At 41.2% G+C, this 12,504-nt stretch overlaps 1 protein-coding gene across 3 annotated transcripts in view; it reads right to left on the reverse strand.

Moving 5' to 3' along the window:
- Ppm1b (protein phosphatase, Mg2+/Mn2+ dependent, 1B) overlaps positions 1 to 12,504 on the reverse strand; it is a 60,743-nt gene that overhangs the window by 13,249 nt on the left and 34,990 nt on the right. For all 3 annotated transcript variants that reach the window (NM_001270620.2, NM_033096.3, NM_001270619.2), the window contains 3 exons: positions 9,288 to 9,405; positions 6,346 to 6,457; positions 5,819 to 5,876 (listed from right to left, as the gene is read on the reverse strand). In NM_001270620.2, coding sequence (NP_001257549.1) covers positions 5,819 to 5,876; positions 6,346 to 6,457; positions 9,288 to 9,405 — 288 coding nt within the window. The remainder of the gene's footprint in view (positions 1 to 5,818; positions 5,877 to 6,345; positions 6,458 to 9,287; positions 9,406 to 12,504) is intronic.

Raw genomic sequence — 12,504 nt, forward strand, 5'->3', positions numbered from 1 at the left:
ATTGTTCACGGGGATCTGGAAGGATGGCTCTGCAGTCGGGAGTAACTGCCATTCCTGAAGAGGGCTGGGGATAAATTTCTAGCACCCACGTGGCAGCTCACAACCATCTGTGGCTTCAGTTTCAGAGGCTCCAAACCTCTTCTTGTCTTCAGACACTGCGTCTACCTACCGCACTTACATGTAGGCAGAACATTATATACAAAAAATAAGAGTAAATGCATTTTTGTAAAAACATTATTCTATGCAAAAAGGGTGAGATAAGAATGAACTTCCCTAAATGGCTATGTCATCTAGACTAACAGAGTTTAACAAATATTTTATTACAAGAACAGGTCCTTGGCACTGAAGAGGGTTCAGTGAGTAAGAGCCCTAGCTGATCAAGCCTGAGGACCCACAAAGCAGGTTACGGCTACATGCATTCCTCTAGGCCCAGTGCTGTGTGCCATAGGGAGTCAGGAGCATAGGTGGGGTCTGCTCCCTGCCAGCATAGTAGTGAATTATTAAGACACTCTTTCTAAGGAATAAAGGTGGGAGTGACACAGCAGGAAGCCTGACCGACACCTCTGGCCTCTGTGAATACACACCAGAAAATGCTCACTCCACCCCATAGGAACATCCTTTCATAATAAAAGGTAACAAGGTGAGTTATCCAGGTAAAGTGCAAATAGGGCAACAAAATCTAAGCACATTAAAAGATTAGCTAGCAGACTGCTGACATGGCTCACTGTTAGGCAAGGGTACCTGCTGCACAGCCTGTCACCCTGAATTTCCATCCCCAGAACCTAAACACAAGCACGTGCCTATAATACCGGTGCACCTAAGGGAGATGGGAAGTGAAGACAGGAGAATGGCTGTTCGCTCACAGACCATCTAGGCTGGCACACATAACAAAGAAACAGAGACCCGCCTCAAACACAGAAGGCAAGAATGGACACCTAAGGTTGTCCCTGACTTGAATATGCCCATTCATTCAGTCTCCCTCCTACACGCATGCACGTGCACACACACAAGAAGGGGGTGGGGGCGGGAGAAGAGAACACAAGTGAATTCCTGACCTTCACTGGCCAGCCAGTCTAGCCAAATTGATGAGCTTCAGGTTTAATGAGAGACTTAAAAACTAAGGATGGATGGGGTTGGGGATTTAGCTCAGTGGTAGAGCGCATGCCTAGCAAGCGCAAGGCCCTGGGTTCAGTCCCCAGGTACGAAAAAAAAAAAAAAAAAACTAAGGATGGAGAGCTCAAGCAAGGTTACCTAGCCAACAATCTTGGACCTACAGTGTGTACAGATATACATGCATAACTGCACAGACCTACACTAACATGTACACATATCACATAGCAATACACAAAAAATTCAGACTTCCATCTCGATTAGCAGTCTTCTCGACATTCAGGTTGGGAGCCTCACCTTTAATAACTGAACCATCATCTCTCCAGCCCGGCAATCTTTTTTGTTGTTATTGTACGTGTGTGCAAGTCAGAGGTCAACTTCTTGTGTCATTGCTCAGATGATATCACTTTATTTGAGAAAGGATTGTCACTTGAACCTAGGTCTGACAGGCTAGGCTAGGCTGGCCGGGCAGTGAGCCCCACTTACCTGCAGCCCCCCGGTGCTAGGAATACAAGCAAGCATTACCACACCTGGGTTTTTACAAGGTCACTGTGGCTTCAAGTCAGGGACTTGTCCTTCTGTGGCAATCACTTTACTAAGCTACCTATCTAGCTAGCACCTATTACCTCATATTTTAGAGGTTTCTAGCTTTCTTTTTATATATGTGTGTGCATGTAGGTGGAAGTCAATGCCTAGTGTCTTCCTCAACCACTCCTCACCACAGTTTTTAATCTTTCAGTGAACATGGAGCTCACTGACTGGCTAGAACACTCCAGGGATCCTCAGGTCTCATCTCTGTCCTACTTTTAATGTATAACCCACGGATCAAACTCGGGTGCTAGGTTTGTGTAGTAAATACTTATAGATTAAGCCATCTATCCAAGCTCACCTTTTCATGTTATTTTAAAGAATTTTAGACTATCAAAAATGAAGAAGACTCTGTACTATTCCAGAAGGGGCTCTGCTGTCATTTTCTACGCTGGGAACTGAGTGAGCTACATACATCTCTGAAGCAGGCAGGGTTTGTTACTGACTGCGTAGGTACTGAGGCTATGGTCAAAATGAATCAGATTAAGCCCGACTCTCACGATCAGCGTCTAGCAAAGGGGAAGGACACAATCGTAGAGCCGGTTACTTTAATAACTGCTACTTTTACTTCTAGATGTTGTCGGTTACTTTAATAACTGCTACTTTTACTTCTAGATGTTGTAAGAAAGAATCCTTTAGGCAATTATTCTTGGGGAGTGGGGACACCGGCTCCTTTGAGAAACTGACAAAAAGCCAGAGATATGTTTACTTATAAAGAATGTATTCAATATACAAACATTTTCAAGAATTTATGGGGATTTATAAACCCCCTGATTAATCAGCCCTACCAGATTCTTTCAGATTTTTGTATTTTGGTCAGGAATTTAATCAATATTGTTTGCATTCATAAGACTAAACAGGCTCTAAAATACTGAACTAAAAGAACACTATTTGCAACTTAAAAGTCCTTTTAGCCTTCATTAAGCTTTCTGAATATCTTTAAATTATTAAATTTCTAGCTGATATCCAACTAAACTTTTGGACAAATAATTTTATTTAATTTCTTTTAAAATTTCAACATAAAACCTAAGAAAAATGTGAGAATAAGGAATGGTTGCTCTTGTCTACAGTCCGAGCACTCAGGAGACAGGCAGAAAAGGTCAGGGGTTCAGAGGGCAGCCTCGACTAAACAATCTGACACTATCCTGGGCTCATCACATGAGGACCTGCCACAAACAACAAATAGCAAGATAGAAACAAAAAAAAAACAGCCTCTATTAAACACGGGGGTGGGGAGTGGGAGATGAACATTTAGTTCTGATAGTACTTCTTAAAAAGTATTTAGAAAAGGAACAATTCTATCTCTGACAGAGTAGATATCTTTAGGTTTAAAAATAAATCTGACTTAACTCTGAAGAATATTCTTTTAACTTTAAACAATTTTTTTATTATCCCAAAAAAGGTTTACCCTTTAAAATAATTTTGAACATTCTCTTCCGTGTCTCTCACAGACTTTTGCTCATCTGCATCCTGTCAACTTTTCCGACATTTGCTGAGGTCTCTTTCAGAAGCATTTATGGAATACGACTGTGTCTACCTGCTGGTTCTAGGAGTAACTGATGCTTAGATTTTCATCACTTCGGCTTCTCTGGTTATTCAGTCCATTTCTATTAAGGCAACTTGCTCAAGGTGTGAAAGAGTGTGCTAATGTTTCCCAAAATAAGATTCTAGTCTGTACTATCAGTCAGTCTTTATAGCGAGTGTGGAAGTTCTACTCTAGCATCTACTAAGAATGAGTTCAGATTATTTTACCTACATAATTACTTTATAGCTCTTTGACTTCTAGACTCTAGAATCTGCTACAGTCAATGTTAAAAGGGCAGAACTGCCACAGAAGAGCGATGGACAGTTAGAGCCCAGGCCTAGCATGTGTCAATGAGGTCCCAAGCCCAATGCCTAGCACCGAGGTGGAGTGCTTACTCTGCCACGCTTAGACTCCTAATGCAAAGCATGGCTCTTCGCTCAACAGCTCAGGAGGCCCCTCTCTCAGCAACAGCTCTAACCATTCCCACTGTCAGCTCTCCCCATAGCCATGTCTGCTCTAGCTGGTTAGAGCCCTGCCCCCATTCTTCTTTCAAAATCCATATATCTTTACCACGCCTTTCTCCATTAGAAATGCCACATTTCTTAGCTCATCACCAACACAAGCCCACGCACACACACACCCTACGGCACCAAGTCTATGAACCTCTGCATAGCCTCATTCACTACCAACTACAGGACATGTCTTCATTTACTGTTTGTGTGTGAGCATGAGGTACACGATGTGACCATGTGTGGGACATGCCTCTCCCTCTGCAATTCACTATGTTGACTGTCAGAATTTAGTGTGCTGAAAATCAACGAAAAGCTCACAAGTGGATAACTATGTAATAAACGGAGGTAGTCATATAGAATCTACCTTAAGGCGAGTGCCTTAAGGCCTATGCATTTACCCTTAAACTCAAGGTCCTGGTGCTTATTCACTCAAGCTGAAGTAGTTATCACTGTGGTACAGGTTAAAAAGAAATGTAGAGAAAGTAAACATTTTCCAACTCTTGTTCAAAGGAAAAGACTTCTTGAGGAATTAAGGAATTCAGTAGGATATAATATTTAAGGATTGCCCACCAAAGTTACATTCTGAAATACTTGAGAAAACGGGAATATGCCCATGGCTACCAATTCAGTTAGTGACTACATTCTGAAGGCTCACTTCTGACACTAATAAATGTTTCATGTGGCATCTATGACACAGCTGTCACCTCTCAAATACAGCAACCTTTAAATTGTCAACACCCTTTACACATTTGTTTGAGGTTTCTCTCGATTTCTTACATCTGTATTTTTATATTAAGGCTCACAGTTTTGAATATAATTCTTGAATACTATAAGGTAAGTACAAGCCACAAAAGATTCAGAATTAATACTACAAAGTATACATTGTTATGAACAATGTTTCTTTTATCCAACTCACTAACACTGCATCAATCCTGAAATCTCATCTTATTGTTTCTTTTGGTTTCTGCTCTTTGGATACAGAGCCTCACTGTGTAGCTCTGGCTGGCCTTGAACTCACAGAGATCACCCCATCTGCCTCTGCCCCGAGTACTGTGATTAAAGGCATGTACTACTACATTTGATAGTATACTTACTAAGCTATTATACTACTACACTTGATAGTATACTTACTAAGCTATTACACTTATCCAATGACTTCTAGGAAAGCAACACAATGAACGTAAGAAAAACATTACACACTGGCTGTTCTCTCTAGATGGTGCCAAGTACAGGCACAGGCATGAGGGTGAGTCTATGTCTTCTCAAGGAATTTCCTTACCAACTATGGCTTCCTTAAATCTTAGATGTGGGTGTAACAAGCACTTTTTTAAATGATTTGTTTATTTTATATATGTGAGTACACTGCCACTGTCCTCAGACTTGCAAAAAGAAGGCATTGGATCCCATTACAGATGGTTGTGAGCCACCATGTGGTTGCTGGGAATTGAACTCAGGACCTCTGGAAGAGCAGCCAGTGTTCTTAACCACTGAGCCAACTCACCAGCCCTAGCACCATTTATTTTTAAATATCCCAAACTTAAAAACCCTATCAGAAAATACTGAGTCCAAGTTAAAGAGAGGCAATGTTTTCTCTGAGTATGGAAGCTATGCAGGGGCAGCTGCAGCTGCGGCTTGCCCTTCCTAGGGCCAGCAGAGGAAGGAGAGTGGAGCTCAGTTCCTCACTCACACAGCCACAACCATCACTACCAAACAAAATATCTTCAACTATCTCACCTGAGCACAAAGTTCACTAAGAGAATAACTTACTAACCTCTGGTGCTGGGAGCTGAAAAAAAAATTAGTTATTTGAAAGCACTTTCTTGCCTCAAAATGAAGGTATGAGAAAGAGGAAGAAAGGCAGACACAGGAGAAAGCAGAGATAGCTGACACAAAGATAAATGACAACAAACTTTTCCATAGAACAAAATTGTATGTCTATATGTTAATACACTGTCTAAAACATTAACTGATTCTTAAAATGAAAAACAAGTTATTACATAAAACACCATTATGCAAATTATTCATATCTAGTACTTATATTATAAAGTTACTTTAAATATTTAGGAAATAAATGTAAACTTACCCCATCATTGTCTTTGTTTGGATTAAGTCTACTATAAACAGCTTCAATAACATTGCGCCTAAAAAGATATGTTTTATTATGTACAATTTAAAGCTCATATTTCAAATACTTTGCCCTGACTACAGAAAGAACTGTCACACTAAATACTTTCAGGGACAATTTCCACATTTAACTAATAATTTTTTGATCATATAAAATCTACTGTTCTTATTAAGCAAAACACTAATCTTCAAAGAATATATTTCTTAGAAAACAATATCCTGGGCTGGTAAGAATGCTCAGAGAAGAAAAGTGCTTGCTGCCAAGTCTGATAATATACGTGAGTTCAATACCTGGGAGGCACATAATGAGAGGGGAGACCAACTCTGCCAACTCTGGACTAGCAACGCATTAACGCCCACACCTAACGCTGAACAAATCCGTCTTTAGATGAAGTATTTACCTCGGCATAGATGAGCTACCTCCCCACAATGACTTGAACACCAGTTTTAAATGACTGCAGAGTTAGCACTTTCCCTTCTACTTACTTGCCAGCGAGGCCTCCCCCGGGAGGTAAATTTGGGATATTTTCTGCAGACAAAATGCGCATCACATGGGCAAGATCAGGCATTCCTTCCTCTCCAGACTTCTGCATGATTTCTGTAGGTTTAAGAACAAGACACAAAAAGTGATTGATGCTCACATGTTCATTCTAACATATTTCATAAAATATAAGCTGTAATTAAATGTGGAAAGCTAAGAGAACAGTAAAGAAAGATGTCAGTGATACAGTCAGTGAGTGGAATGGTTTACACCCAACAAAAATGATTCTCTCACCCCTGTGGAGGACACTGAGGCAGGCGTGTGTGGTATATGCAGAGGGAGGCATACACAGGGCAGGCAGCTCAAGGCCAGTGTTGTTTCCTCCTTGACGATTCTCCACCTTACTTTGAGCCAGGGCTTCTAACTGGACCTATAGTTTGTCTACCTTTGAATGCCCTATCGCTGGGATACACCACCATGCTTAGCTTTTACATGGGTGCTGGGGATTCAAACTCAAATTCTTATGCTTTTGATAGGTATATGACCAAATAAGCCATTTTCCAGCTGAGATTTTAAATTCTATGTGAAAGCAGCATAATGAAATCATAGAAGATGAGAACAGTGGTGCAGGCCTGAATGCAGTGGGGAGACAGAGGCAGGAGAATCAGGAAAGGGGTCTCAGCTACAAAACAGGTTCGCAGCCAGCTGGAGGAGGTGGTGAGACAGTCACAATGAGGCTTTGTCTAAAGTCATTACAGGAAAACAAAAACAATGGCTACATAAGAATCACGGAAGAAGATCCGAGTCATTTTTATAAATTGACATTTAGATACATATGCTCTATAGCAATTTGAAGAAAATGAACCTTGTAAAATCAAAACTTCACATTCTCCACTTTTGTGTGTAATTACAGAAAACACTTTAAAGTATGTGTGTATGCATACAGGTGCATGTGTGTATGTGTGGGGGCATGTGTACAATCATCTTTCTGTACTTTCCAGAGGGACTAAGGGGGTGAAGAGATGAGTTGGGGCTCAAGTGAGCCCAAGGCCAGCTGACCTTGCTAGTCCAGCTAGGTACCTTGAAGGGAGCCCCCCATTCTGAGGTCACTGGTGGACCACACTCACTCAGCTTTTCAGCCGAACTCCATCATCACACTTGCTGCTTCTGCAGCAGGTGCTTTAACCCATCTTCTCAACCCTGCCTCTGTCTTCTCTCCCTCCTTGCTGATTCCCCACCCCACACCCGTGTCTTCTTTTTTCTTTCTGACACTCTTGCTTATACTCCAGTCTGTCCTCAAACTCCAAATAAATCCCCCTGCCTCCCAGTGATGGGAGCACAGTCTAAAAAAGCCTGTTCTGTTTCAGCAGAGATCGTGGTCTAACCAGACTGTGCACACAAGAGGTAAGCTCTGAGCCGCATCCCCAGCTCCAGTTAACTCACTTTAAAAATTTTTTTTTTCCTAAGTTTTTTTGTACATGTATGATGAGTGTCTTGCCTGCCTATGCATGTATGTCTGTGTACCACATGTGTGCCTACTGTCAGAGGAGCCAGAAGAGGGTGCCAGAGCCCCTGCACCAGGAGCTACTGGAAATTGTGAGCTACCCTGTGGGTCCTTGAAGCAGAACCCAGGTCCTCTGCAAAGGCAGAAGTGTTTTGAGTGCTGAGTCCCTTCCCCAGTCTGCTTATTTTACCCCAATACACACACTTGCATGTGGATGCTACTTTTAACACAGGAAGCCAACATCCTAAGCCTCTCAAGCTACACATACCACCTTTACAGAATCCGCCTCACAGATTCTGGCTTTGGCCTCAGAATCCTCCACTCCAGTTTAATTCCACCATGACTCCCTTACTTCCAAGTTTCAAACAAAAGAGTCTTGGCAATCAGGTCTCCACATGCACTCTCCTGGAGTCTGAAATGCTTCCTTGTATTGAACCTTCCCTACTGACCCTTAGCTGTAGCATCAATAGTTAAATCCCTACCTGCACAGACACACGCTGCTGCTTTCTGCTCCTGCCTACAAGATGCTCATTGGCATAGACCACGCTCAAGGCCTGGTCCCTAGGTGCTAAAACTGACAACTGTGAGACTCCAATCAACTCATAGCTGGGGGTGACCACGAAGGGATGCCTAACTGGAGGAAGCAGGTCACTTGAGGGCAAGCTTTGGAAGGACAAATCTCTCCCTTGGTGCACCCACCTCCCAGTCCCCGTACTTTAGCTTATGAAGCACATCCCTGCTTCCTTGAGATTCTACCTGGCTTCACTCAAGTGGACCCAAACTGAAAGTGAACTGTATTTTCTTCCTTAAATTGTTTATCTTGGGCATTTTTATGGAAGGGAGTAGGGGAGAGTCACTGCTTATGTTTCAGACCAGGCAAGTTTTGTTGAGGTAAGAAGTAAAGTGGTGTCCCTGATCTCTGCCTATAGCACCGCCACACGTCAGAGACACCCATCTCCCAGATGAAAACAACCAAAGTCTGCTGTGGTATCGGTCAGTTCTCAGCTCTCCCACTAGCCTCGATCCAGTCCAACTCACCACTAACTACCCTCTGGTGGCTGCATCAATAACACAATAAAAATGAAGTGTGTGTGTGTGGGAGGAGAAGGGGAAGCAAGATTAGTTCAGGTAATATAAGCAGGGCTTAACTTAGAGTGAAGAAATAACATACTGATACCCATGCCCCAACACATCTTTACACATACCATTTGGAGTGCATATCCAGACAGTTATAAAGAAAGGAAACCCATTCTCCTTGAACTGACACACTGATCCCAGACAACAAGTCATAGGCAGATACAGATTTACTTTTGAAATCTGTTTTAATAATTTCTTCCACTAAGAAAAATTTAAATTAAGTATTCTTCTGATGAATATTTTTCTTTCCTTCCTGAAGAAAAACAATACAAAACAAACAAACAAACAAACAAAAACCTGCCTTACCTTCCACCCGTGATTCCAAGTGCTTGTCCAACTCTAAATCTCTTTTCACGGCTTCATCTGAGACCTTGGGGGCATTTGCAAAGCAAACTAACACAATACTCATGTTATCTCGACTTCCCTGCATATTAAAGAAAAGACAAAGAATATTTTTTCTATAGTTCAACAATTGTCTATTATTTAGTTCCAGAGTTACTAACAGCAATTAAAATTTAGCCATCCAGAATATATACTTTAGATAATCTTAAGGAATCACTTAAACTACAACCCTAAGGAACACAGTGTCTAGGTATGAGCATAAATATAGTTATTCTTGGGTTGGGGATTTTGCTCAGTGGTAGAGCGCTTGCCTAGCATGTGCAAGGCCCTAGGTTCGGTCCCCAGCTCCGGAAAAAAAAAAAAATAGTTATTCTTGGATTGTAGTTCTAACTATTTTTACCCACCAGTTTACAGCCTAAGAAATGAAGATAACCTTACCCCATTATATCTTCTAAACTGCTTTTCATTCAAAATCACATAATCCTAAGAGTAACATCTGCAAGAGTTTCATGCTCATCAGTATAACACAACTCGACTCAATTTTGCTGAAAATTATCATGACACTCAAGAAGCTACATGGGAGAAAAATCACATCCCCGAAGCTGTCCTTTGCCTTTCCATGCCTGCACGCACCATATCCATGTACACACACACACACACACACACACGGTTTTGAAGTTATATCAAACAGTTATAAACTTTACCTGGGCACCAGGGTTTTCTGTGTTTGTTTTGTTTTAGAAAGTCTCAAGAATTGCCTTGAATTTGCAATCCTCCTGCCTCAGCCTAACAAGTACTGAGTGAGATTGCAGGCATATGGCACCTGGTCAGGAAGGACAACTTTCTAATCCCAGTTCTTTACAGAGAGCCAGTTAAAACATTCTGTTCTGCTGGGCAGTGGTGGTGCACACCTTTAATGCCAGCACTCAGGAGGCAGAGGCCAGCCTAATCTACAGAGTGAGTTCCAGGACAGCACAAAGAAACTCTATCTCAAAAAGACAAAAACAAAAAGGTTGTTTTATAGAACACATTTTACTTCTTTTAACTATGGGCTTACAAATTCTATTAAAGAGGGAATACAGGATCTACAGTAAGCGCCAGGACTGAGTAATAAAAAGTCTTCTCTTTCTGTAGCTGTGTGATGGCCTTATGCTAACACGGCACACAGCTGGTGCTTTCCCAAAAGCGCTTCCAGTGACCCGCTTTTTCCTGTCTTTAAGATGGCCTCACTATGTGCTAGAGGTAAACAGATCATGAAACACATGCTCCTTCTGCCACTCCTTCACAAGCCTCAGAAAGGGTAGCTTCCCCCTTCCTCAGCATTCTACAGGACTCACCATGGAGGGCTGAGAATGAAGGTTTGCCCAATGAAGTCTAGGTTACAGCCACTCTAAACTTATCAATCCTTCTGCCAGAATTTACACTGACTTTATGTGGTTCACACCTGCCACCTTCTAAGGACCAAAAAAGAAAGGCAGTCCTGAAGAACTGCTTCCACCTTCCAAAGGAATGGGAGCAGTTTGAATGAGGGAAAGATCTTCACTAGCCTGCAATCTCTCTACAGACTCCTGAGCTTTGTTAAAAAGACCTATCAGAAGTATCTGGAGGGGTTGGGGATTTAGCTCCGTGGTAGAGCGTTTGCCTAGAAAGCAAAAGGCCCAGGGTTTGGTCCCCAGCTCTGAAAAAAAGAAGAAAGAAAAAAAAAAAAAAAAAAAAAAAAAAGAAGTATCTGGAAAACCAGGACTCTAACATTACACTGAATGAATTACTGAATGAAACCCACCAACATTTATAATTTACTGTTAGAAATGCTTCATTTGGCTATATACATACAAGTATATTATGCAAATTTAGTTAAAGCAAAAAAAATTTTTTACTCTAAAAAAATTAAACCTTACAACAGGTATTTAAAACATCAAACATGACTATGATTTTTTAAACAATTTTATGAACCAATGGAAGAGCTGGCAAACACCTAGAAATAGTACCTTCTAACCTTTTCCTATTTTGTAATAGCAAGAACATTATTAAACAATTGCTAATCAATGCTATCTATAAAAGCTCCATTTGATCTTTATAAATTATACAAGATAGACCCTATCATTTATAAGGATTAGTTGAAAGAAACTTACAGGTAGCCCTTTGTCACGTGTGACTTGATGCTGATTCCACGTCTAAGGAAAGATTACTGTCCCTAAACACCAAGTGTTCTGACTTTTACACAGCAGCTGAAAAAGATCCTATCCTTCTGTTTATTAGGATGAGCTATTCTTGCATAATCAACATAATTTTCACTAAGAGCAAGGGTGAGGCTTTATTTTTATAAAAATCTATCCGAACTACAAAAAACCAATTAGCTATTTGGAAATTCTATTTCCATACCTTTCCCTTTATACTACTTTGGTAGACAGCTGTAACAACTGACAAATTACGTCAAAGAAGGTATTGTCCTGCCATAAATAAGGGTAAAGAGATTTAGGCCAAAAGATTTTGATGCAGTTGGTTCGTTAAAGATGAATGTTGTACATGTTCACAGAGAAGTCCAGAAGTGTGTCTTCACCCAGCACAGGGGATAGTTGGGAGGTTGCTACAATAAAAGCCAATCCTCATAATTAGTTAGTACCGTCTAGGACACGAGGAGACCACATCCAGCGTTCCCAAGGCTTGAGAGGTTATGCAGTGTACAATAGGAACATGTCTCAGTGGTAAGTACGTTTTCAAAAGAATGAAAGTAAAACTATTTTATAATACATAATATCTTAAGAGGAAGTATAGTGTCTAATGTAATCACAAAATACTTGAAATTGGTAACAAACTGGGCTAAGGTGAACTGTGAAAAAAATTACAGAGACATGACCAAGAAAGTCCTGAGGCTTCTTTACATAGCTATATCCAGCTAAGATTTATGCACACTGTATTTTATCATCACTGTGCTCCCTCATGTTTTAGGACCAGTGAGATGGCTCGGCAGATAAAGCGCTTGCTGCTCCTAAGCCTGACAAGCTGAGGTCGAGCCTAGAGCCTAGAGCCTGCCTGATGGAAGGAGAAAGATGATTAGTAAGTGCTTCCCCAGACTAACACACACACACACACACACACACACACACACACACACACACACACACACACACGTATATGACCAATCCTTTCTGACAATCACTACTAAGAAAACCTGAAGAGC

Source organism: Rattus norvegicus, chromosome 6 (assembly GCF_036323735.1).
Source record: "Rattus norvegicus strain BN/NHsdMcwi chromosome 6, GRCr8, whole genome shotgun sequence".
Lineage (NCBI taxonomy): Eukaryota > Metazoa > Chordata > Mammalia > Rodentia > Muridae > Rattus > Rattus norvegicus.